This window comes from Sylvia atricapilla, chromosome 3, assembly GCF_009819655.1.
Source record: "Sylvia atricapilla isolate bSylAtr1 chromosome 3, bSylAtr1.pri, whole genome shotgun sequence".
In the NCBI taxonomy this organism is placed as follows: Eukaryota; Metazoa; Chordata; class Aves; order Passeriformes; family Sylviidae; genus Sylvia; species Sylvia atricapilla.
The window spans coordinates 23,313,733-23,339,016 of record NC_089142.1 but is presented as its reverse complement, the minus strand read 5'-3'; the positions used below and the strand labels follow the sequence as shown (position 1 = coordinate 23,339,016).

The 25,284-nt window shown below is 40.3% G+C and overlaps 1 protein-coding gene across 9 annotated transcripts; it reads left to right on the top strand.

The window, feature by feature from the left end:
* The first annotated feature begins 107 nt into the window (after window positions 1–107).
* On the top strand, window positions 108–25,284 carry CILK1 (ciliogenesis associated kinase 1). Of its 9 annotated transcripts, none has more exons than XM_066314930.1 (14): window positions 108–160; window positions 6,056–6,317; window positions 8,186–8,240; window positions 9,720–9,841; window positions 11,092–11,171; window positions 13,552–13,684; window positions 14,123–14,294; window positions 14,846–15,013; window positions 15,714–16,010; window positions 17,072–17,262; window positions 17,813–17,967; window positions 19,313–19,447; window positions 21,148–21,261; window positions 21,726–25,284. In XM_066314930.1, exons 2-14 carry the CDS (start codon window positions 6,217–6,219, stop codon window positions 21,878–21,880), a joined length of 1,878 nt encoding a protein of 625 aa, XP_066171027.1. In that variant the 5' UTR covers window positions 108–160; window positions 6,056–6,216; the 3' UTR covers window positions 21,881–25,284. The 9 variants fall into 9 exon arrangements, with proteins under 9 accessions (XP_066171027.1, XP_066171029.1, XP_066171028.1 ...); XM_066314932.1 differs by lacking the exon at window positions 108–160 and adding an exon at window positions 202–541 and having other exon boundaries at window positions 6,135–6,317; XM_066314931.1 differs by lacking the exon at window positions 108–160 and adding an exon at window positions 721–1,185.

Sequence of the window (25,284 nt, the reverse complement as noted above, 5' to 3'; positions counted from 1 at the left end):
TGCCGCCTCTGCCGCTCGCGGCGGCGCGGCGCAAGGCCTACTGGGGAACGTAGTCCACGGTGACACACCACGGGAAGGGCTGCAGAGCAAAGGCTGCCGGGAACTGTAGTCTCCGTGGGTGGGAATCCCGGCAGGCGCGATCCCGGCGGCAGGAGCTGAGGTAAAGAGGCGATGTCTGGGAATCGCGATTTCTGCTGTGACTGCGGTCAGGCCGGCACCCTGGCACAGGCGAATTGCCGACGGGGTAACGGGAGAGCGCTCAGTGCCGCGGCTGTGGAGATAACAGCTGTGCCGAGGCCATTGAATCTCGTGGCCCGGTGATTTGCCACTCCAGTTCAATGAGCACAGTTATCACCTGCTGTCAGCACACGCCTCGTCAGGTTTTCTACAATTGGATTAAAGCTATTTTTTAAAGCGTATCGCGGTCTTTTTGTTCCAGAAGAAAACCACGTGTATGGATTTGTGAATCTTTGTGCACGTCTACTGCCCTGAGCGTTTTCGGGAGGAGGATGAGGAGGCGTGTGTCTTCTCTGGAGGAGGGGTAGGTGAGCGCTCAGGCTCGGGCGGCGGGAGCAGGGAATGGGAATGCAAGGGCTGCGGGAGCCGGCATCGGCAGTGCGTTTCACATCCCGGTGACTGTAGAGCTGCTTTGTGGAGAGGAGAGAGTGAGGCGAGGGCGCTGCCCGACAGGCCGGGAGCCGGAGGCGGTGGGGAGCAGGGGGCACTGGGTGCTGCTGGTGGGCAGTGTGAGCAGTTGAGATGACACAGCATGACCACCTGGGTTTTGAAATGGGGTGCTCATGGCTACAACTGGTTATCATTAGTGCTGCTTCTCGTTTGGAGTTGGAGTCAAAGCTGCTTTTTTCTTACGTGGGTGTGACTCTTCTTAGATATTAAACGTTACATATTAGTAAAAAATCCTTTACTGTGAGGGCGGTAAGGCACTGGCACAGGTTGCCCTCCTGAGGAGCTGTGGATCCCCCATCCTTGGCAGTGTTCAAGGCCAGTTTGGGTGGGAGTCTGAGCAACCTGGTGTAGCGAAAGGTGTCCCTGCCCATGGCAGGGGGGGTTGAAACTATAGGATCTTTAAGGTCACTTCAAATCCAAATAATTCTATTATTGTTTGGAGACTGAGGAAACTTTGCCTGTAACAACGGAAAAAAGGTATCCTGTGGCTGTCGCTGGGTGAGTGCATTATAATATGGGATTAGGCACGTGGGATGTAATATGGGTGGCTTAAAGCAGAAATCACATATAAGTGTACACTGCTCCTCCTGGCTTCACTGAGAATCATGCCAGTTTGTTGGGGGGAATTTGAGTCTGTATAATGTATTCATGTAAATATAAAGATTAGCATCTGATTAGATGGGGTGAGCTTTGTTTTTCCCAGCACCTGTTAGCAAATGAATGTGCTGTCCTACATTGTACTCCTGAATTACAGCACCAGCTCATCCTGTCTTTCCAAAGCCTGGAATTTAGCTCTATGCTTTACTTTTAAAACCTAAGGGATGAAGTGTAAAAAGAAGCTGACACTTCCTGAATCACTATTACAGTCCTGATAATTAATTGGTTTAGAACCATTTTTTGTTCCTTGTTTTACTTTTCCTGCCCTTCCTGTTATGTTTTAGGCTGAATGTCAGAGCCAGGGTGAGCTGCTGGTGCTTGAGTAAGGAAGACACAGGCAGCACTTAAAATGTCGATATTCTTCCCATTTGTTCACAGTTTGGTATTTCTGCGTTCTAGTTTTTTTGTTAAAACTCCTCTGTAAGATGTGAGGGAGGCCCATCATCCCTGTGGGGTTTGTGTTTGTTCAGCTGGGTTTTTTCACAGAATCACAGAACTGATGGGTTGGTAAGCACCTCTCTAAGTCATCTAGACCAGCCCCCGTGCCCAGGCAGGGTCACCTAGACCTGGTTACACAGGAACACGTCCAGGGTGGGCTTTCAATGTCTCCAGAGAGAGACACTCCACGACCTTCCCGGGCAGCCTGTCCTAATATTGCTCTGCCACCCTCAATGTAAAGAAGTTCTTCCTCACAGTTAATGGAACCTCATGTGTTCCAATTTATGGCTATTGCTCCTAGTCTTGTAACTGGGCACCGTTGAAAAGAGTCTGGCACCACCTTCTTGGCAGCTATCTTTGAGATATTTCTACGCATTAACGAAATTTCCTCCCAGTCTTCTCCAGACTCAACAGGCTCAGCTCCCGCAGTCTCTCCTAAGAGAGATGCTGCAGACACGGTTTGGTTTGGTTTTTTCTCGTTAAAACCCAGCTGAGCGGCCCGGCGGCGGTCGTGGGGCGCTGTCCCCCCGCGGGGAGCCCCGCCGGGCCGGGGGCCGGGGGCCGGGGCGGGGCCGCGCCATGGGCCGAGCGAGGCCCGCTCTGGGCCGCAGCTGCTCCGCGGGGCGGCGGGGCCGCGCCGCCGCCATTCCCAGCCTGTCCGCAGGCCGGGCCGGAGCGCGGAGACACATCCGCGGTGAGTCTCGCCGGGCATGGGCATGGCGGCCCGGGGGACCCGCGTTCCTCTATACAGCGACGAACGGGACCGGGGGGCACTTGAGCGTACAGGGGCCGAGGCTGGGGATCGGGCGCCGCCGCAGCGCGGAGGCCGGCCGGAAGCCGGGACCTGGCCTGGGCGGCGATCCCGCCATCGCACATCTGTCCCCGCCTTGGTGTGCGGCTCCTGGGCTATACCCAGAGCCCCCTCTAACAAACACTGAGACCGCACCCATGGACACCCACGGCTTTGAACCGCGCCTTTCTCGCTGTTTCCTCCCAGTAATACCTTCGAGTAATTGCCACAGCACAGACAAGTTTAAAAAGGCACATGCTGTTTGTTTGCTGTCTGCGTTTCTCAGCTGTGGCAGAGTGAGCCAGTTTCGCTTTCAGTTCTCGGTGCTTCGGCACTTCAAACAGGAGTGGATACGTATTTAAATGGTTAATAAGCAAACTAGTAGGTTTGAGTTGTGCTTAATCAGAAAGTACTCTTGATACATTGAACTAGGCTTGCTGTTAAAGGCGTTTTACTATTTGATCTTTTCAGGGGAAAAAGTGTATAGGTGGAGTCTGAACACTGTTACGACATGGTGAAAATAAGGGGTTTACATTTTCCTCTTTAGTATCGACTAACTTCAAGATATTTTTACTTCAGGATATTTTTGTAGTTTGTAGTTACATCCCCGAACAATGTGAATTTGTGTAGATTGTACTTTTAGATCAGATGATACATGGAGCTCTGCAGACAGTCGGAGACTCATGCTCTTTTCAGTGATTTCAGTGGGACTCAGGTGAAACAGTCTGAAGGCCGAGTAAAGTAGATTTTTAAAGCAACCTCACTATTAAGTTCAACAAGAAATGGTGCTGATTGAGTTAATCAGAGAAGACTACTAGGTTTTGTCAGTGGGTTTTCACACAGGTGGATTTGTGCTTCCATGGGAGCTGGGTTAACTGCTGTGCATCCTGGCATGTTTTTTAATGTGCATTCCTCACTGAAATAACTGCTTTCTGACTGGTTTCTTGTTTTTGTGGGGGTTTTGTTTTGCTTTTCTTTTGGTTTGGGTGTTGTTTTTTTGTTATTGTCTGTAGGGGTTTGGGGGGGCTTTGATTTGGGTGGGGTTTTGGTTTTTTTGTGGGTTTTTTTTTTTGGTGGGTTTTTTTTTTTTTTTGGGTTTTTGTTGTGGGGGTTTTTTTGTTGTTGTTTTGGGGGTGTGTTTGGTTTTGGATTTGAGGGAGTTTTGTTGGTTTTGGGGTTTGTTGGTTTTGTATGTTTGGAGGTTTTTGTTTGGTTTTTGTTTGGTTTTTGTTTGGTTTTTGTTTGTGGGTTTTGGGGTTTTTTACAGTGGCTTTTTTTGCTCTACTCACTTTTATTCCTCACAAATATTTCAGTTAGTCTGTTTTGGTTACATTTGACACCAGAGCTGGAATTGCAAAAATAATTTCATACAAATTTTATGAAAATTGGTGACTGTGGAAAGGAGAGGGACTTAAATTGGTATCCTCAGTAAGGAATAACAATTTGGTTCACCACTTCATCGGTTCAAGAGACATGGAACAATCTGTCCAGCCATTGGTGATCATTGCTAGTAGTGTTAAACAGCTTAAGTTTTGTGGTGGTTATCCAATATGAGACAAGGGTGCTCCCCAGTGTTCAGTCACAGTTCCCTGTAACTGAAAGGGGTTTGTGAAGGGTAAATCATGGACAGCATAGGAGTCTGTGCATTTTAGGACATCACATCTGTTCGGATCACAGTTTCAGAACTGTTGTCAGGGCAGTATGTGCAGAAAAGTCCGCAAGTCCCATCTGTGTTGATTTGAAATACATAGGTATAAAATTGTTTGGATATTAATAAATTTTAGATTTTCAGACTAGTAGAACATGCAGGATGCTGTCATTGTTTGAAATCTTGTTGCCAAGGATCTGAATAAAGGCTTCTGAGTTGCCATCCAGTCACTGACCCGTTGGAATAAGCAGGTAAAAGCTTTTTAACCTGGATGTAGACCACTGGACATAACTTTGTTCTGTGCAGGTGCACAACCTGAAAACCAGCTGAAAAGGAACTAGTCCTCCAAACTGCTGTTGTCACAGACAGGCTCTGTCTTCCTAGGCAAATAGGACAAAATGTGGGATTAGGTCTTTAATGTAAAGTGCTCAGTCCTGGTTCTCTGTAGTAGTGAGTATGTGCAAAGAAACATACTGCTAGAGGGCAGTTCCTCCTGCCTGTCTGAGACACTAACTACCCAGTGTCTGAGATAGATTTAGAGACATGCTGCACAATGTGTAAATTGTCAAAAGGTCTTTTAATTTCAAATTTCCCGGTCTTCATTCCTGTAGCAGAATTAGTAGGGCTGGTAGGCTTAGAAGATAGAAAATAAAGGATGTTCACCACATCTTGAATTTACAGGATTGTAGCTCTGCATTGATGTCAGTTCAGAATTCCAGTAACATAATCCCGTTACCCATTACTTCTAAAATTATAATACAGCTTTGTGAAATAAGGGAGATAAAAGGCTACTACTACTACTACTACAAAAAAAAAAAAAAAAAAAAAAAAGTGAAAATGTAGTTAAAATATTCGTTACAGGAGGCAAAAGTCACAAGCCATGAATATTGTTGCCTTTCTAAGAGGTGAAAAATAAGAAAATGCAGTAACCAAATCTTCATTGAGGGGAATTGTTTTATTTCAAATGTATGGTTAGTTTACATAGAATAGATTACATTTTTTCTAAACTATAGTGGAGGAAATACTAGCTACAATTACATTAAACTAGAAACTAGAAGTTTTTTGCTTTATTATCCAGAAGAGATTCCATGGATGCCCTATCACTGGAAGGATTCAAGGGTCAGGCTGGGTCAGGCTTTGAGCAATCTATGTAATAGAAGTTCTCTCAGCCCCTGGCACGGGGGAGTTTGAACTAGATGATTTTTAAGGTGCCTTCCAACCCAAACCATTCTGTGATGTTTTTGTTCATGCAGTGTCACAACAAAAGATTGGATAGATAATTTGATCTAGTCGCTACTTCTAGAGACTGATTCATGCTTAGAGTTACTGTAGTAAAATACTGTTGGTATTACATGAATGTAATACTCTTCCTGTGCACACTTTGTTTAAAGGAATGCATATGGCTATGCTCTCTCACATAGGACCATATGGAAATTCAGGGTATTGGTTTAACTGATGGCAGTGTGACTGGTAAGACTGTGACTTACATGTCTAAAAATTTGGCTAGGACAGATCTCCTCCTATTGTATTGTAAAGCTTATTTTTTTTCTGGCAGCAGACTGTTTTCTTCAGGCTGTGATACTTTATCCTGTGACTTCAGCATTCCCATCAGGGCAGCCTGCAAGCTTGCTGTAAGGTGCCTTTAGCTTCAGCATGGTAGTGGCTTTGGGAATTATACCCGGTTACATCCAGATACAGGCTGGCCCTTTCTGGTGAGAGACCAGGATGAGTGTTTGTGTGTGGCTGACAGGGACTGTTCTCTTGGAGGAGAGTGGAGTCTGCGAATGATCTCAGAAGGGTACAGAAATCAAATGAATTATGTTCTGTGCTTACAGACTAAAGGCTAAGTCTTGAAAACATGATTCCTGCAACTGTTCACACTGTCCTGAGTGCTCTATATTTATGCTGCCACAGAAAGAACTGGATACGCTTGGAGGAGAAAAAACACAGAAAACTCCAAGGACTGAAATGCACTTGCAGCTGAAGTATCTTCATCATGAATAGGTACAAAACCATCAGGCAGCTTGGTGATGGGACCTACGGCTCTGTTCTCCTAGGGAGAAGCATTGAGTCTGGAGAGCTAATAGCCATTAAAAAGTAAGTGTTTTCATACATTACTTAATAATGAATAGTCCAGGTTTTTCCTTTCTAGGTCCACATCAACTTGGTCATGCTGGTTTGAGTACTTCACATTCTGTGCAGCTTTGTAATATGGAACTTACTTGGGCAGCATGAAAAAGTTCCTTGTATCCTCCAAAGCTTCAGCGGGAGATGAAGAGTGTGAGATCTATAGGCTTATTGTGTAACAGCCCTCTGCTGCTGTGTGCAGTCAAACATGTGTTTTATGTATTATTTGGAGTATTCTGCAATAATGCTATAGAATCTATAGCTCTTTCACTGCTGCTTACATGGAACATATATTTTGTAGTCTGATTTTCAATGTAATATTAATACTGTAGTTATGATTACCACAACTGATCTCATTGTCCATTATTGTATCTTTTATGCTATTACATATTGGTCTTTTCAGCTTAAGATTTTCTTGAAATTCTTTGAGAAATTCACTTGATTTTCTCTTCTGCTTCAGCAGTGACCTTAGTTTGTGAATGGCTTATTTGTCCCAGCTGTGGTAAAAGACAGCTGTAAAGCATTGCAGGCACCTTCCTGAAATACCAACCATGACAGACTTGTCAAAAGAGCTTTCAGTACCTTGCTGTTTTGTATGAGCAGTCAATAGCTGGCTTTATCTACTTTCAAAATCCCCTGTGCTGACGGTATTTTGCCTGTCTCAGCCCTTGCTAGAAACACCTTTAGTTTGTAATATGGGAAAAACTCAGAACACACCAGAAGTATTCTCTTAGCTTAGATGTTAATGCCTGTCCTTTGTTAAAAATAGAAGTGGCCTGGTAACTGAGTCCACAAGACAGTAACTGCAAAAACACTGCTCAAAAAAACCCCCAAAATTCAGATCCCTTCATGGCATGAAGGGCTTGTAGTTCTTGAACTATTCTAATTGTAAGAGCTAATTTCAGACTGGAAACTTGCTACGATAGTAAGCAATTCTGAATTATCATTAAAGGTAAAGGCTCAGAACTTCAGAAAGTGCCTAACTCCCTCTGATATGCAGACTCAATTGAGTATTTTTGTAAGTTTTAATCTGTGATCTTCTGTGTGAATTTGTCTGTGAGCTTTGATCCCTTTGGTCCTAAAGCATAGTTACATCTCAAAGAACTGAGTGGTAATCAAAATGTTTATGAACACACAGCACCATATGTTACACACAAATCCTATGTTCAGAGTTACAATCTGTCTTAGGAGAAAACTGCCACACAGTTTGTTTCTGTTAGAGCAGAATTGCTTGTAAGCTTGAAGGGGAAGGTAGAATTCAAAAAGCAGTTGGCATGATAGATGCAAGGGGAGGAGAAACATGGGGAACAGTGGACAAAGGAAAATGTGGAAGTACAGTAAGATACTAAAATTACAGGGAAATCAAAATACAGAGAAGAGGAGCAAGGATGAATGTGATGAAATTGGAGACCTGGTGAAGTGATTGAGTCTTCATTTGATTTGTTTCAAAACTTTCCTCTGAGTTGTTCATAACTGTCAAAACTACCCTTGATGTTTTCACAGTTTGACTCTACTCCACTACCTTGCTATACCCGAAAGAAAAACAGGACGCCTGGGCTTGTTGAAGGCTCTGAATTATTTTCAGCAGGATATATATAGAGAAAAATGCAATTCTGTGTAATTCTATTATTATTTGACTGTGATTCTATTTGACTGTGTATTCTAGAAAATCAACTTGACTATACCATGCCTAGAGATGTAACATTTTTTGACAAAGGAGCTAACATCTTACATTTTGATGGAAGAACTGAATTGTTAAGATGCAGTGAGGCTTTTGGTTCTAAGAACAGCTGATGTTTTCAATGCATTAGTCATTATTTTCCCCTCTACTTTTGTAGAATGAAGAGAAAGTTTTATTCCTGGGAGGAGTGCATGAACCTTCGAGAGGTTAAGGTACTTGTTTTGTTCAGTGGTTGACTTCAAATTAGATGATCACTGTTACATTTAGGGGTAACAGCAAATTATTTACAACTCTTCTGTCAAAACACTACTCCCAAAGTGAGCTGTACCATATGACATGACAGTTCTGTTTCCTAACTCTTCATTGGAAGAGAGTGTCCATAGTCTCATAAAAATGCTTATTGAAATTCTGTAGCCTTACAAAAATTATTTGGGTGTAGAGAGCTGATTCCTCCCTGTGTGAGTGAGAGCTTTCCTGCTACAGCGCCTGGAGTTGATTGGTGTTTGTTTTTCAGAGCTTGAGAACACGTGCACTTTGTGCAGCATTAACTTTTGTATGTGCAATTTTTTATAGTTGGCTTCAGTACAGACATTTAGCATGAAATTCTGATGCTGACAAAATATTGGGGGTTTGGCTCTAAGGACCTCCTTAATTTATAGTCAGCACTGGAAACATGCAGAAAACTTACGTCGTTTTTATTATGATACCATATAAAAATGGACATCAAATACACTGAAAATCTAAGAAGAAGGAAGTCCCACGTTTGCCAGTTTTAGCTATGGTAGAGTTCGTTTTCTTCGTAGCAGCTTCTATGGGTCTGTGCTTTGGATTTCTTTCCAAAACAGTCTTGACAGCACAGGCATGTTTTGGTTGCTGTTGAGCAGTGCTTTCACAACCACAGGCCTTCTCTGTTTTTCCTGCTTCCCTGTCAGTGAGTAGGCTCAAGGTGGGCAAAAGGCTGAGAGGGGACACAGCCAGGACAGCTGACCAAAGGGACATCCCATGTGACATTGTGCTGGGCAATGAAAGCTGGCTGGAGGAGGAGGAAGCTGGAGACCTTCAGAGTGTTGGCACTGGATTCCCAAGTAACCATTATATGTGATGGAGCTCTGCTCTAATGAAAGTAACTGAGCACTGACCTGCCCATGGGAAGCAGTGAATGAATTCCTTACTTTGCTTTGCTTGAATGCTTGATTTTTGCTTTACTCATTAAACTCTATATTTCAGCCTATGAATTGTCTCACTTTCTGCCCTTCTGATTATTTTCCTCATTCCACTTGGAGGTCTGAACTGCTCTCAAAGGTTAATCCACAATACCAAGGAAGTCTTTCCAGGGTTGTTTTTAGTCTTGACTCTTAACCTGACTGTTGCCAGTGCAGTTACAAGAAGAGCGTGAATTCTGCCATTGGGAAATTGTTGCAGAGAAAATGCAATTATTTTGGTGCTTACTTACTGTGATAGCAAGTAGCTGGCTTTTGAATGACCAGCACATTAAATTGCTGCATAGACTGTATATGTATGGGGTAATACTTGGAGATCTGGTCTTTGTTCTCAGAGCTGTCTGATTATTTAAGACACCAAAGAGTTTTTGAAGTTGATCCTTTTGCAACAGTGAAATAAGTTGGGTTGGTGTTTTTTTTTTCCTTCTTCACTATATTAAGTAAAATCCTGTTTATATTTTCTGTTTCCAGTCTTTGAAGAAATTAAACCATGCCAATGTGGTAAAGCTGAAAGAAGTTATCAGGGAAAATGATCATCTGTATTTTGTGTTTGAATACATGAAGGAGAATCTTTACCAGTTAATGAAAGAGAGGTATGTAACAGCATCACCCCTTCCTGATATAAATTAATTACTTGTGTAATGTGCTTTTAACACCCCTGATACTGTTCAAAGGACTTTCAATCATTTGTTTAGGCTTGGATCACTATAGCTTAAAGCTGCAGGCTGCAGTAGGAGTTGTGACTGTCACCTTTGAGCACATCCCAGCCAGTCTAATGAGAGTTTCCAGTGTCTTGTCCCAGATTGGTGTGGTAGGGGACTATGATTTGAGAGGCAGGAACTGTGGGCTTTTAGCAGTCCTCACACTGAGGAGGCATTGGACCTAGAACCTCTGATTTCTATGTAGGTAGTCCAGTGGTGCTTTTTTATAAGAGAGTGGTATCATCACCTCTTCTTCTATGGCTTCCTCAAATAAATGAATAAATAAAAAGTAGTTGAACAGTAATCAAGAGGTGTCAAATTTTGGATTGCTTCCAGGAATTTTTCCTTGCAATTTGGACTGACATGACCAAAGACTGCTGACAAATGAAACAAACATTCTGAATAAAATCTAACTTTTTGATATTTGCTGGAACATTAATAAAGTCTTAATTTTAGCCTTTGGGCCATAATAACACCCACCAGAGGATAACTGAGGGCACAATTTCCTGCTATGAATTATTTCTCTCTATGGACTGTAGTACCAGCCTGGCAGATGACAATAGTATTCTTTGATTTAACAAAGTAAAGTTATCGTTATTTTATGTGGCATTCACACAGATGTATTATATACCTTTTTAAGCATAAATATACTTACTATGCATGCACAGGTATAGAAAACTGTAATTTAGTTGGGCACGTATATATGGAGAGATATATGTATATATAATTATATGGTATATAATTATGCGTATGGATATATGTTATATGAAATCATGAACTTTGAAAAAATGGTTCAAGTCTATAATAGAAACCTATTATCTTTGGGAATTTCACAGAAATGCTTGATATCCTACCTTCTTATGAAAACAAAAAGCCCAGATGTCTCTAAAAGTATGCTTTGCATCATACTCTGTACAGTTTAGCTAGGCCATGGATTTGGTAAATTTGTGTAAGTCAGACCTTTAAGAATATGATTTATAGCCCTAATTCTTAGTTAAATGCCCAGTTTTGTGCCAAGGGACTGTAGAGGAAATAATTTCTTCTGGTTGTCATTGCAACCTTTTATCTTTGGTTCATTAGATAGCATAAGCAAATGTATGAATTTAATCATTAATATTTATTTCTTCCCTTTTGTTCCACAGAAACAAACTGTTTCCTGAGTCTACAGTTAGGAATATTATGTATCAGATCCTGCAAGGGCTTGCATTTATCCATAAGCATGGTAGGTTATGTTTTAGCTATAATCATTCTGAATTAGAAACAGATAGTGTTTTTGTAATTTTTTTGATTTCTACACAAGCAATTCCATTACTACCTTTAGCAGAAGGAATGATTAAAAAAATGGTTTTGTATGAGAGATTCAAATTACTGAAAATACCTGTATTTTATAGTTTCCTAATACTTCATTCTGGAGGTTTGCTCAGTTCTTTTTCTGTAGATTTCAACTTTGTCAGTCTGGCAGCTGGCCACTCTCAAACTTGTTGGATGTTAATGAACACATTTCTTAATAGATTATAAGGTTCCCTGAGACTGAGAATAAAGAAATTACTCTTTTCTCAAGGTACATGCAGATAAAACACAAGGTACACCTGAATAAAACACATTCTCTGCAAGATACATTTAAGGTAATGAAGTCTGATTGACAAGCAGCTTTCGGTGCATGGGCTTCCAACTGTTATTTACAACAGTGATAAAAGTGATAAAAGCTAAACAGTGATAAAAGCTAAAGATGATGTACCAGTAGCAAGACCCACTTAACTAATAAAAAAAGTCTCAAAACAAACACCTTATTTTAACAAAAGCTTCCTCACCATTTTTTGCTGACCTGTGCGATTCTGTCCGCTAGATACACTGTACAGTCTGTTGCTGGGCAGCTCTCTGGGTTATCAGAAGAGAACTGACATTGGTAGCCAAAGTCCTGTAAACGAAAGGCTTATAAGGACCAGCATTACACTTCACTTGAAATACACATTTAACTGTGTTTTGCGAAATATTTCCCAGCTAATGACTTTATTTACTCTTCTAATGGGGCTTGGATACTCATCTGAAACGTAACTATAAATTCCAGTCTGTTTTAGTGACATACATAATATGTAAAAACAGAAGAATATTATGATTGATTTGCAAAAATCTAAGCCAGCTTTTTTCAATAAATTGTCACATGGATCACAGCCTTTCAGAACAGCTTTATTGCCGTTTAACTTACTATAGCTGTGAAGACTGAATAGTTCAATGATAAAACCGTCTTTTTCACTTACCTGCTAGCACACTAGACTTGTATTTCTACCAAGATGTTGCAAATCTCTAGTTAAGAACACCTGGAAATGTTGGGCAAGCCCAACAGGATGGTTGTGATGGTAATGTGGCTCACAATAAGAATGTGAGAATGAATGTCCCAAGACACTCTTCAACAGTTTTGGAAAAAAAAACACATGAGCATTTTTCCCTATCTGTATTTCTTTGTTCAGTTCCTGTGTGGCATAGAAATACTTGCCAAGTAAATTTCTTATATTCTTTGTGCATCCAGACTCTTAAGCATATTTTTATATTTGAGTACACAACAGATTGTGCTTTTTACAAATTTGTCATTAAATGAATTGCCTCAAGCATTCTGTTGGTGCATGTCTGTGCAGCAAAATACAGAAGTGATTGTACTAAATGCTAAGAGCAGCCTTGACTGCTTTGCCTGGTACCTTTCATAAAGAAGCAGTTGTTCAAGGTGGTACCAGAATATCAACCCAACATCCCTAGGAAGGATGCAGTTTCCTCATTAGTAGATACCTACAGCACTGTGTCTTCAGTGCTGTTACGCATTAATCTAACAAACAAAAGCTAATCCAGTTGTACTTGACAATGTAGACACATCCTATGTCATTGTTTAGACCATTCTCTGTGGGAGCTTATTCAAAGCCATGGAAAAATAACCTTGTTGGAGTCTCTGAAAAGCTTGGAGAGCTCTGGTAAGGTACTACAGAGGCAGCTGTAACTAGGAATGGTTCAGATGCTTGCAAGATAAAAGCATAAGGACAAGATTTCTGGGCTAATGGTAGAAGCAAATTTCAGAGACAATAGTGATATTCCAGCCTCCTTCTCTCCTTTGTATTGAAAGAGCTCTTGCCAAGTAGTTGAGTGCTTGCCGATTATGTTCTCAGATGTAAAAAGAAGTTCAAAGTGCAAAAAAAACCCCTTGTTTTAATTTATATTCTGTTTAAAATAGCATTTATGTAACTGATTAATAATTTCATTGGACAGTTTCCAGTTAAAATGAAACTAGCATTAAAACGTTGGAATTTTTTTTGTCAGAGAAGTGTCACTTGAAAGAGAGCTGTCTGAATAAGCGCTCTGAACTGTTACAAGATAGCCCACTTGTGCATACTGCTCTTCACAATCTAACTGTACAACGCTGTACTGATCAGCTCTGCTGATCACATAAGGCTTTGTTGTCTATGTCATGCTATTCCAGCTTCAATGCTAAGAGCTAAAGCAAAACAATCCAGTAAAGTAAAAAAAAGTAAAGGATAGGACAGTAAAGTAAAAGGAAAGTAAAGGATACAACTGTGAGTAGCAGTGCAGTCCACAACACTATTTCATTTGAATTTCAGGATTCTTTCATAGAGACTTGAAACCTGAAAATCTCCTTTGCATGGGACCAGAACTTGTGAAAATTGCAGATTTTGGCTTAGCCCGGGAAATCCGATCTCGACCTCCTTACACAGATTACGTATCTACAAGATGGTAAGTGCTAGTTCTCACCTACATTGTAGGAACTTGGAATCAGCACTTGAAAGTAGTACAGTACTGCATTTGTGCTGAATGTTATACTACTTTTGATGCCTCTTCATTATGAAACTTTTATTTAAACTTGGCATAATTTGAAAAGCTTCAGTTAGTGCAAGATCGTTTACAGATACAGGAGCAGAGAGGGAGTATGATAAAAGGCAGGTGGGAACATGCTAGGATTGCTGCGAGTCAGAAAGGTGTAAGAGAGTTTAGAGAAGCTTATGTAGTTTTAATCAAAAAGAAAAAAAGTCTGCGTACAGGAGAGGAGGTTTTTAAAGAATGTTTGCTCTCAATAGCAAAGAATGAAGAGGTGAACGATTTCATGTATGTTTGAATTGTGAACTGTTTGAATTGTTGATTGTTGGGATTTCATTTTCTTTCTTCCCTTTATAGGTACAGGGCTCCTGAAGTACTTCTGAGATCCACCTGCTATAGTTCTCCAATAGATATTTGGGCTGTTGGTTGCATAATGGCAGAAGTTTATACACTGAGGCCTCTCTTCCCAGGCGCCAGTGAAATCGATACTATATTCAAAATTTGCCAAGTCTTAGGGACGCCAAAAAAGGTAACTGAAGTGATAGTCCAGACTGCAGTAATCCTGAAGCTGTTCTACAATACACAGTGGCACGGTAGCAATAAGCATAAAAAGAATAAATTTTCCTGCTTACTGTTAATTTATGATATTGATCTGCGATATAATAAACTAAACTAAAAATTACTTTCTGTGCAGTAAGCATTTCTGTGCAGTAATTATGCTATAAAAGCTGATACACCAAGAAGGAAAAATAGACCCCTGCACAGCAAATGAAGTAATCTGACTGTGATTTCATTAGATGGGAATTAAATTTTCTCTTGCACATTGCATATAAACCTATGATTTAAGAGATTAAAAATTGAGATCAGGGCAAGATTCCTATTTCCTGATACCATTTGTGCCCTTGACTCTGTGAGATGTACAGTAAGAATCACCAGAGGTTTGAAGTGAAGATTTTTAGTGAAATTTTCAATATAGGACCAGAGTAAGCTGGACTCAGTCTGTTACTGGTAGAATATGTGTGTTTAGGCACTGATACTTTACAGCTGAACTTCAGTTGTGTTTGGAAATCTTTTTTCCAGAATGACTGGCCTGAAGGGTACCAACTTTCAGCTTCCATGAATTTTCGCTGGCCTCAGTGTGTACCTAACAACCTAAAGACTCTCATACCTAATGCTAGCAGTGAAGCAGTGCAGCTCATGAGAGACATGCTGCAGTGGGACCCCAAAAAACGGCCAACAGCTAGTCAGGTTTGATTTTGTTTTCTTCTTCTCTGCTTGTGATTTTTTTCTGTTACTGCAAGGAACAGTCATTTAGCAGTTGCTCAGGGGTGCAGGAGAAGAGGAGAATCCAAGAACAATTTGCAAGACAAAGGTAATTAAGAGAGAGTAATCAAGCTTTTGCAAGAAACATCAGCTGCTTGGGGTGTGTGCTCAATGATCAAAAGTGTGACTGCAGCGTCTAAGTACACTTGAATTAAGTGTAATCCAATCACTGTGAATAGTGGTGGAGTGATGGTAGGATGTACGGCTGAAGGCTGTGATGCTGTTCTTTCATTGTAGTGCACCACAGAGTGACTGAAATCTGGTTCAACCACCTTCCCTAGGCAACCTGTGCCAGTGCTCAGTTACTCTCAGAGTAAAAAACTGTTTCTTGATGGTTATAAGGAGCTTCCTGTGTTTCAGTTTGTGCCCATTGACACCTGAGTGCCCAAAGCACCCTGAAAAGAGACTTGCTCAATCTTCTCTGCACTTTCCCTTCTGTTTTTTTACATACTTTGATAAGATCCTCAAGAACTTTCTCTTCTCCAGGCTAAACAGTCCCAGCTCTCTGTCTTTCCTCATATTTGCTTTACCCCCCAAAAAAAGGAAATTAAATTTGTGCTGACACATAGGACTGGGGAAACGAAAACTTTGGTTTTCTAAGCTTACCATCTTTATTACTTTTTAGGCACTTCGATACTCATACTTCCAGGTTGGACATGCCCTGGGCATTCAGGAACTGGGAAAACAAAAGGAACTACATAATAAATCGTCTCTGCATATTAAGCCTGTCCCTCCAGCACAGCCTCCTCTGAAACCTCATGCCCGAATTTCATCAAGGCCTTTTCAGCAATGCCAGTCTTCTCAGCATGTGGTGTATGCATGTAAGACAGACAACTCTGGGGCTGAGCACAGTAACTACTTACAAGAGGAGAAGTCTAACCAAGTTCTTCTGCCTGCAATTCACAATAAGGTTCCTCAGCAGGTAAAGGTCCATCTAGCATAAAATAAGCTTTCTGATATACTGCCTTTTTTCCTTGTGTTTCTTTTTCTTGTTCTCTTTCAATAAAAGGACAGAGAATGGAACTAAAAAATGGTTCCAACTTTCTGCTAGAAACTGGAAGTTCCTCTATTGAAATCTAAATCCAGTTGCTGTAAAACAAGCAAGTCAGGTTCTCGTTTTAGAGCCATTTTGTGCTTCCCTTTTTTGTAGAGCACCACTTACAGGATGACACTGCTTTCATATGAGTAAAAATGATGTACAGTGTTCAAAATATTTAATGGGTCTGATGCCAGAGAGAAAAGTATTAAGCTAAATAGTACTGAAATGAGGGAAGGGAGACTGTTGCCTTCATCCATTTAAGTCATCCAATTTATTGATGAGGAATCACAGTCCCCTTGGTCTTCCATACTGGACATGGAAACCAGCAGATGCTTCTTGCAGCATGAGAATGTACCCTTTCTGTCTACTGATGAGGAGACTGGATTCATAAAATAGGTGACGAGAGCAGACAGTGCAAATGCTGCTGCAGGGTCAGTCATAAGCAGGGTCTGTACTGGCCAGTGTCACACGAAGTCAAAATATACTGCTGAGCCTGAATGACTGAAAAGACACGAATTTGTACCTGTGCTGTCTTGCAAGAGAAAAAAAAAATTGAATGTCTAGACACAGGCTTGTGGAAACATAAGAGTTCATGCAGTTTTATACTCCCAGCATGGGTCTAAAAGTAAAAATTAAGCATAAGGTAGTGGTTTGGAAGGTGCACACTGAAACATGAATAGAACTGGAATGGAGACTCAAGAAATTTCTTCTTCTGTCAGTTCAAGAGGCTTTATTACAGGCCAAAAAGCAGAAGATATATAATAATGCCAGCAGGCTACAGATTGTGTTCTTAGCATGTTTAATGGAAGTTGAAGATTCTGTTGTTACAGATCTACTACTACTATTACTCTTTGAGATAGAGGGTAAAAAAATCGTCTTTTTTTCCTGTCAACTAGTTTGTGTTCCAAGCACGTGGATTTGTTTCTTTTCAATCTCTATAACAGAAAACATCTGCTGGGTCTGAGAATATAAATGGTGAACTTAAACCAAAACCTAGGCGAAGATGGGGACATCTTCCCAGGACAGTTAAGAGTTCTGAAGACTGGGATGACTTGGAAGACCTTGATTTCAGCTCTTCCATCATAAGAATGGACTTGAAAAACAAGAAGAGACAGAATGATGAAACTCTTTGTAGGTAAGGGATTTTTTATGTGTATGTGCTATTTGGTTTATTTCTTTGGCCTTTTCCTCTTTCTTAGTAATGTTGCTCTTCACGCTTTCTTTGTATCTGGAAATGTATGTCTGTACAATTTAGTGGGGGTTTTCCCCCCACTGAAAATGATCCTCAAATTAATTTTTGAATAAATACTTTTGGTTTTATATGTAGACCTTTTTGACATATTCCACGCATACAAACTGTTTTGGACAAGTCTGAGCTGCAGTTTCCATGGATGGTATACAGAAGAGAGAAACTTAATGAGTGATTTATAAAAGCTTTAAAAGCAGTATGTAAGGGAACTAGAAGCATAAATCTGATTTTCAGGGGAACTTGCGTGACTTCAGGTTGATAATAATCCCTGTTGTCTGTGTGTGTATGGTGTAGCAAACATAAGGAAATGATTCCTGGAGATAAGGTGGAGTTGAGTAAGTCAGCTGTGAATAAGCATGTGCTATAAGAATTGGAATTCTTATATTCAGTTATTCTTATATTCAAATATTCTTATGATTCAATTTTTGAATTCCAGATTTGAAAGCATTTTGGACCTGAAGCCTTTGGATACTGTAGGTTCTGGCGGCAGTGCACGAACTTCCCATGGGACCTTTCTGCGGCAGGACACTCCCACATTGCGAGTTTCAGCAGCAAAGCAACACTACTTAAACCATTCTAGGTATCGGCCTGGTTAGTAAAAAACACTTTCCTTTTCTTCCTGCAATTCCTACAGGCGTATGAAATAGTCATTGGTACATTAGCTCTCATCCTTTGAACTTATGGAGAACATGAGGACAGAAAGAGCTTTCCTAATGTAGATGGCCATGACACAAACTACATTCTAGTAGTTGTTTAGCAACTGAGAAGTGCTGCTTATAAACAAGGGGGCAGGACTGTTGGTACTCCTTCCTCCTTATAGATACTCTTATATTTGGAAGTGTGTTAGAAAATGTCTGTATATTTGCCAAACTATTCCCTGTCTCCCTAAAAAGTAGAAGACTGGTCTTGTAGGCTGAAAAAGAAAGTGCCATATGCTTACATCATGAGTGTACAATACCATGAACAACAGGCGAACTAGTAGGAATATGCTTTGCTGTAGTTTTGGGTTCAGTGAAATGCATGTCTCCATAGAGAATTGCATGCCTGTCTTCATGATAACCTCTGCTCTACTCACACCAGTGCTGGGGCAGGATGACGTACAGGAGGCACACAGCATGTCTGCCAGTATTTACAATGAGTATAAATGTAGTCTTTCTCATAAATTCTATTCATAAAGGTAGTGTTAGCTATTTATTCACTTTTAGTACTACTACTTCAAAATTAATTAAGTAAACTAGAAGGTATTGTGACAGCAAAGTCAGTCTTTTTTCCTGAAACAATTAATTGACTTTCAAATTGTCTCACTTTGATAGAGTTTGGGTAGCTAAAACTTGTTTTACTAGAAGAGATTCTAAAGCATATTGGTCCCAAGACTGCTTTAGCCATATCAAAAATTGTGAGTGCGTCCTTGAATGTTAGATGCCCTGCTTAAATATGAGATCTAAGTTAATACAAATAATAGGTATCCTCTGAACTGTAGTGCAAACTGTTTGCATGCTCTTAGGTTTCAGTAGATACACCAAAGGAAAGTACAGTACTATGAGAAATGGAATTGCCATTATTACCTCTCAGGTTATCTTGTCGCTGTTAGGCTTTTATGGGGGCACAGATTTCATGTACATAGCAAAGTCCACTTTCTGTGACGTGAGAATATTTGTGGCCTTGATGTAAAGACCCTGTCCTGTGATATAAGCAGCCTTTGATACAAGTGGAACTGCTTACATGGTGATGTTTGCAGGATTAGGGCCTGTGGCCAGCTATAGTATTCCTGTACTATGAGAGGATGGAGAGTGACTCAGAGAGTTACTGAGAGGGAGAGGTTTTGCTTAAGTTAAACCAGACATCTGCTCTAAGATTGTGCATCAGGTGAAATGAATGCAGGCCTGTGTGGCAGCAGGGATTTTAGTGAAGTAATCTTTGCATTTTTGCAATATAGGAATGAGCACCAGGAATAGCATAGTCTCCACTTCAAACAAAGAGTCTGTTCCATCTAATTACTGGCCCAGTTCTGGTTTGTTTTCTGGGAAAACTTCTGGTTTGGGAGGAAGTACTACCAACAGGATGAATTCAGGTAAGAAGCTGTGCTTAGGACTCTGAGAAATTACAGTAAGTGATGTGCGTGCTGGTGTATTTTGGAGTCATCCATCTCCAAAATGTTGTCAGCTCCGAAGATAACCCACTAATAACCCTGTCCTTTCTTTGTGTTAAAATGGGTTATGAGCACTCTTCTTTGGGAGACTAAACTGAAACACAGTCATTTCTTCTAATGAAAAGTCTGAGGTACCCCATGGGTAGAAGGCTGGACAGCTTAGGTCTGTTCAACCTGAAATACTTCATCTTGCTTTCAGTTTCTCTCTCCAGTTTCTTTAAGTCATGTTTTCGGGTTTCCAAATTATTTTAGTCTGCCTGGTGCCTAAATGGTTGTCATTACAGGAACAAGATGGCATGAATTGAACTAGCCATACACATCACTCCTGTTATATGAATTAGGCAAAGAACACCTATTATTATGTCTTTAAATTAACGTTTTTTAAAATAATGTAGTAATTATAGTTCAAAAATTCAGATAAAAAGCAAAACTCTTCAAATTTTCTTCTTCAGGTTTTTTTGGCATTTGGTATTTCAGGTATTTAATCACTGTTGTTTGAGTTGAAGTAATTAATTTGTAGATTTTTATGTTAGTTTTTATCAGATATAACATGTTGATAACACACTGATTTTTTAGACTGTATTTTTGTATTTCCTTTCTAAACTGTGGCTTCAGGTTTTCATGTGATACAGTTCTGCAGTGCCATCTTTCTTTTGCATATGTTGTTTTGAAAGTGTTATTGCCAAAGTTTGTGTTGAATCTTGGCCCAAATAAACATTTTGGGCTTCTAGAAACTCAGGTTAAAAAAACCAAAACAACTTAAAATTTTGGATGCCAGTTTAATCAGAAAATCATTCTTAAAGATTCAGGATGGGAGGACACTGTAAATAGCTAAACTACATGAGAACCTTTATATACGTAGCACATCTGCTTCCTGGCTCTTTTACAAGTTTTTGCTTCTTTTGTAGCAGCATAGGATGTAATTCGATTTTTCTCTTATTTATTTTTTATTACCATAATTTCCAACAATAGCCTTTTCCACTGCTCTACTACAGTGTAGGCATATGTGTGATGGCTCTGCCCTGTGCATGATATCTTTAGTGTCCCTCTGTGCTATAACTGTAGAGTGTTTTGTTCAATTTCTATGGCTTATCCTACAGGTCAGTCTGATCTGTTCCTGCTTATCTTAGGGACAAGCTTTGTAGCTGGCTTTCAAAATTTGAAATGTGAATCTGTACCACATTTTTAAGTTGTGCTCTCACAGGCTTCACTAAGAGCTCAGACTCACTACATAGGAATCAAGAGTCAATATATTCTTAGCACACAGTTGCTGAAAGTCAAGCAAGGTAATTCCAACGGAAATGCTAAGTGTTGGAAGCTTTGAGAAACGTTGAAAAAACGTTGAAAAAACTGAGATGTCAGGGAGAACTGCTATTCCCCGTGACAAGTACAATTTGTACCTGTTTTCCATTTATCTTTAATGCAGTCTGATGCCGACAGTCTCTTGAATGCAGATGTATATATAGGAGCTGTGGATTTCAAATGTCTTCAACTAAGTTCTTGTTTTAATCAGTCCATGATCAAGCTTGGTCTTGAACATGATCCCTCAGGGCACACCTTTGTCCCCTGTTGACAGTCCAGGAGATCCATTGTGTTCAGGTGTCCCTTGAAATTTCTTTCAGGGCCCATAGGATCAGGCAGTCTAACGAGTGCTTATGTCCCTTCATTTCTGAAGAAGGAAGTAGGTTCTGCTGGGCAGAGGGTTCAGTTAGCACCAGTTGTGGATCCATCTTCTGGTAAGTCCAGCACTAAAGTTCTCTTGGTCCCTTGGTCAGTACTCCAGCAATGATGTATGTATGCAGCACTGAACTGCTTATCTTTGCTTTATTTTATTTGTCAGCATATGACTGACTGGAAGTATTGTTTGTAACCTTGCAGAACTTCATATGGAAAAGGATTTGGTTTGTGTTTACTTTTGTTTATTAAAAATGTGGGTTTATGTACAGCTTATTTCAGTGGGACCTAGAGGTTGGTGTGAGAGCTGGCACAGAATTCACACTTGTCAAATCAGTGATAAAAATACTCTTTGTCTGCTAAGGTTTTAGGGATTGGATCCACTGTTGTTTCACATCAGCAAACTTTGTTAAAAAAAGGAGGATTATTTCTTAAAGAAGTAAGGATCTGGACCTGCACCCAGTTGTTGTTCAGTTTGGACAGCTCTGACTGTACCTTTACATGACAGAATTTTTTTGTCCCTTAGATTTTGCATCTCTGACATCAGTCAGACCCCTTCTTGGATGGCCATCGTTCGGTTCACCTACCAAAAGCTCTCCGAGGTTGATGCCTCTCCCGCCAGCAGCGGAACCGATCCACGGGCGCGTTGACTGGTCTGCAAAGTATGGTGCTCACCGGTGACCTGGGAAAACACCCTCTGACCAGGGCGTGCTTCCCAGGGAATGCTGGCCAACGTGAGACCATTTCATACTGCTTTATACACATGGACATTTAAAAGGAGCAGATCTTCCATGAATGAGACATTTTGAAGGTTTTTTTTTTACTTACCTGCATTAATCTGAATGCAATCTTGTACCTTTTTGTATAAAAATATTTTGTTATATATTGGGTCCAGTTATTTTCATAAAAGTGATACATTTTGTATATAAGGCTTAGGGAATTTGGCATTTTTATACAGCAAAGTTTTATAATGAATTTTTTTAAAAATTAACTTTTGTATTAGATTCAACCTTTTTATAGAAGTGGATAAAAAAACCACGGTGCAATATTGGCAGTGAAGGAGAAGTACTGAGGAAGGGGCATTCATTAGACATTTTCTGAAGTTTACGTGCTAATTGAGTCTGTGTAATTTCAAATGATGCCATGTCTCAGTGCCACACTTATGTTGTCCTGTGCTCATTGCTTCATACTGACAGCAGAGGAGTGAGTGACTTAACAGCCTAAACTCTCCTTTGCAGTCGCTGAGAGAATGCTGAAAGATAGTGGGAGGCACCTTTTCTTTTTTTAATTTATTTTTGCCTTTAAAAGGTTTTTTGTTGGACTGCTATTCAAATTTACCAAATCTGGGGACTCTTGTTTGGTGAAGGGTAAATGCTCTTCTGTAGATCTGTTTTCTGACACAGTGTTCCTTTCTCCTGCTTAAAATGTGTTCTTTGGCATTGTTCACTATGAAATAGCATGTGGACCTACCTCTGTTAAATTTATGTAAATGGTCTAATGATTTCTAAGGAGAAAAAGCAGGTTCTGCTTCTTCTTTGTATTTTGTTGCAAATGTAAAATCTGAAGACATATTAAAGACCATATTAACAATAAATTAATAAAACTAATAAAACTGGTTTCAGAGTAACGAAATATTAATGATATGCCAGCAACATAGTTTAAGGAAACAAGATGTATGCAGCTGACTTACTTTTCAAAACTGTTTTAAGTCACTTAAGGGAAAAAAACCAAAACAACCCAGAGGAAATGAGTCGGTCTAACCTTACTTCTGCTTATACTCAGTTCTTCTTCACTCAATACATCTTCATTTGCAATGTGAACAATACGTCAGCTTCCGTAAATTTGGCCCAGAGGCTCTGCAGGAAAAAATGGGATGTTATGTGGGCCTGTTAAGAAAATACAAAACTGTGGTTGATTTACTGAAATTGATACAGTCCATTGAAGAGCAGTTTAACTCAGTTTATGAGAGAATGATTTATATCAAGTTAGAGAAAATAAAGTAGCCCCATAATCTGGTTTAGTTCTGCTCTGGAAAGGAGTGTCAGAGTCCAGCCATCAGCAGAAGATTCTTTCAGGTCACAGTCAGCATTTGTCTGTTCCTACATCTCCATAAAACTGTTCAGTGCTGTGGGAGAACGCCTTCCATAGCTGTGTTCTGGAGCAGTGCTGCCAAAGCTGAAGTGTGCTGAGAAAATGCATCTCCCTCCAGAATTGTGCAGAAATGCACATCTTTCTGAGGAAAATCGTTTATTTATGAGACTTAAATCCAGCCTAAAGGGATCAGAGTGGGTGCAGTTCTCAGCTTCCAGCCGTTGCACAGGAACTGTGGCTTGTGTGTCAGTGAGATCCTTTCCATGGGATCTGCCAGCACACACAAGGGGCAGCTGCTGTGGTTTTGAGACTGAGAAGATATTCTGGCCCTTTCAGTGCTTTCCATGGTGAATGTGTGGGATTTTGAGGAAAGTACCCTAGAGTAGGCTGCTGGCTCAGTGCTACAGGGAGAACCACAGGGAGCACTGGTCACTGTTTGCTTTTATGGCACAGCGAGACAGTACAAGACAAAGAGGAGGCACAAGTGTGCATGTAAGACTTAGATATGCCAAAGGCATCTTTTTTGTCCTGCTGCTCTGTTATCTGGGCATAGCAAGTGCTAACTCCAAACCTTACCTAACTGCTTCCACAGTTTAGCAATGATGCCAGTGTTTAGCAGTGAAATAAAGCAGCCATTTGATTTCTAAAGCACACACTGATGGGTGTTGGTGGGTAAATGGAAAGGGAAATACGTACATTTGTGTTAGAACTGGAAAGATAGTTGTTTCTCTTGGTGGAAATAAATGCCTGTATTTATGTATACATATAATTTAATTTATTTTATCACCAGGTCGTTTGTCTCAAGAATGAACACCCTGAACCCATCCCTAGACCTAAGTAGGCTATTTAAGTAGTCTGGTCTGTACACTTAGTTCCTACGAGAAGAAGGAGACAAGTCATGAGAACAGGCAGCTGAGGCTTGGATTCATCATACCCAAGTGTGAGCTCCTTTGTTGTGAGGTGACTTACCTCTGGTGAGTGAGAGTCATATCAAAGGAAATCTGTCTCATTTAAGAATATACTACATTCTGGAGATACCTGAGTCTCTCCACTAAGGAGAGGGACAACTCTGTCAGATTCAAGTAACACAGGATGAATCTTAACCTGGCCTGTAATTTCTGAATCTTTATCAGACAGTCAGTGATTCTTTTGACTATAGCATTCAGGCTTTAGTCAGTCCAGTGAACAGATTAGAAAAATACGTTGTACTTCTAATTTTCTTTTTTTATATATCTCCTCCTTTCCTAAGTTAAAATCTTTTATTTGTGGGGAAAAAAGCTAGTAATCTGGACATTCAGAATCACAGCTAGTTTTAACTTTGTGAGACAGAGAAGTAGCTATATGTAATGGCTGTATCCTTTACTCAAGCAAATTCTTCCTGAAGCTGGAAAAGTTCTTTTTGAGCAGGGCGGAGCTGAGTTTATGTATTTTGCCATGCTGTCTCTATGCAATACAGATCTGCAAAAAGATGGAGGTCTTTATATACTGAAATCTGGATGAGCAGCATATCTGAGAATTTATGATATGTAACCTACTACTTTGTGCTTGAATATTTAGTAGCATCTTTGTGGAAAATGTTTTTAAAATTGTACTGTTTACATTTTCTCAGGCTTAGGCATAACATGTAATAATAAAGGAGGCTGAAAGTGGATCCATTCACCCCTGTAATCCAGATTTTCCAAAACATAGTGTGTAAGTGCCATGATGTTAGCAAGAAAAAAAAAACAAAAAGCCAGAGAACCCACTCCCAAGGTGTTCCTGTATCTCATGTGGCTATTGACAGGAGCAGGATGTTCCATAATGTGAGGTGGAAAACTTACACTGGAAGAACATTTTAGAACTTGCCATGGAAGGAGGGAGTGGAACTGTCAGAGATGGGGAGAAATATTGGTTCTTGTTTATTCAGTGTTTTTGTTCAGAAACATTCTAAATGCTTGTTTCATTCCTTCTGTGTCAAATGTCCTGCCCAGAATAAAGTTACCCTTGAAGAAGTA

What these genes read in the sequence shown, in the direction of transcription:
- CILK1 (XM_066314930.1), top strand. Translation starts at nt 6,217, where the DNA reads ATGAATAGGTACAAAACCATCAGGCAGCTTGGTGATGGGACCTACGGC. An exon ending in GATTACGTATCTACAAGATG is followed by an intron (nt 13,685 to 14,122) that starts GTAAGTGCTAGT and finishes TTCCCTTTATAG; the next exon opens with GTACAGGGCTCCTGAAGTAC. An exon ending in TACCAACAGGATGAATTCAG is followed by an intron (nt 19,448 to 21,147) that starts GTAAGAAGCTGT and finishes AATTTCTTTCAG; the next exon opens with GGCCCATAGGATCAGGCAGT.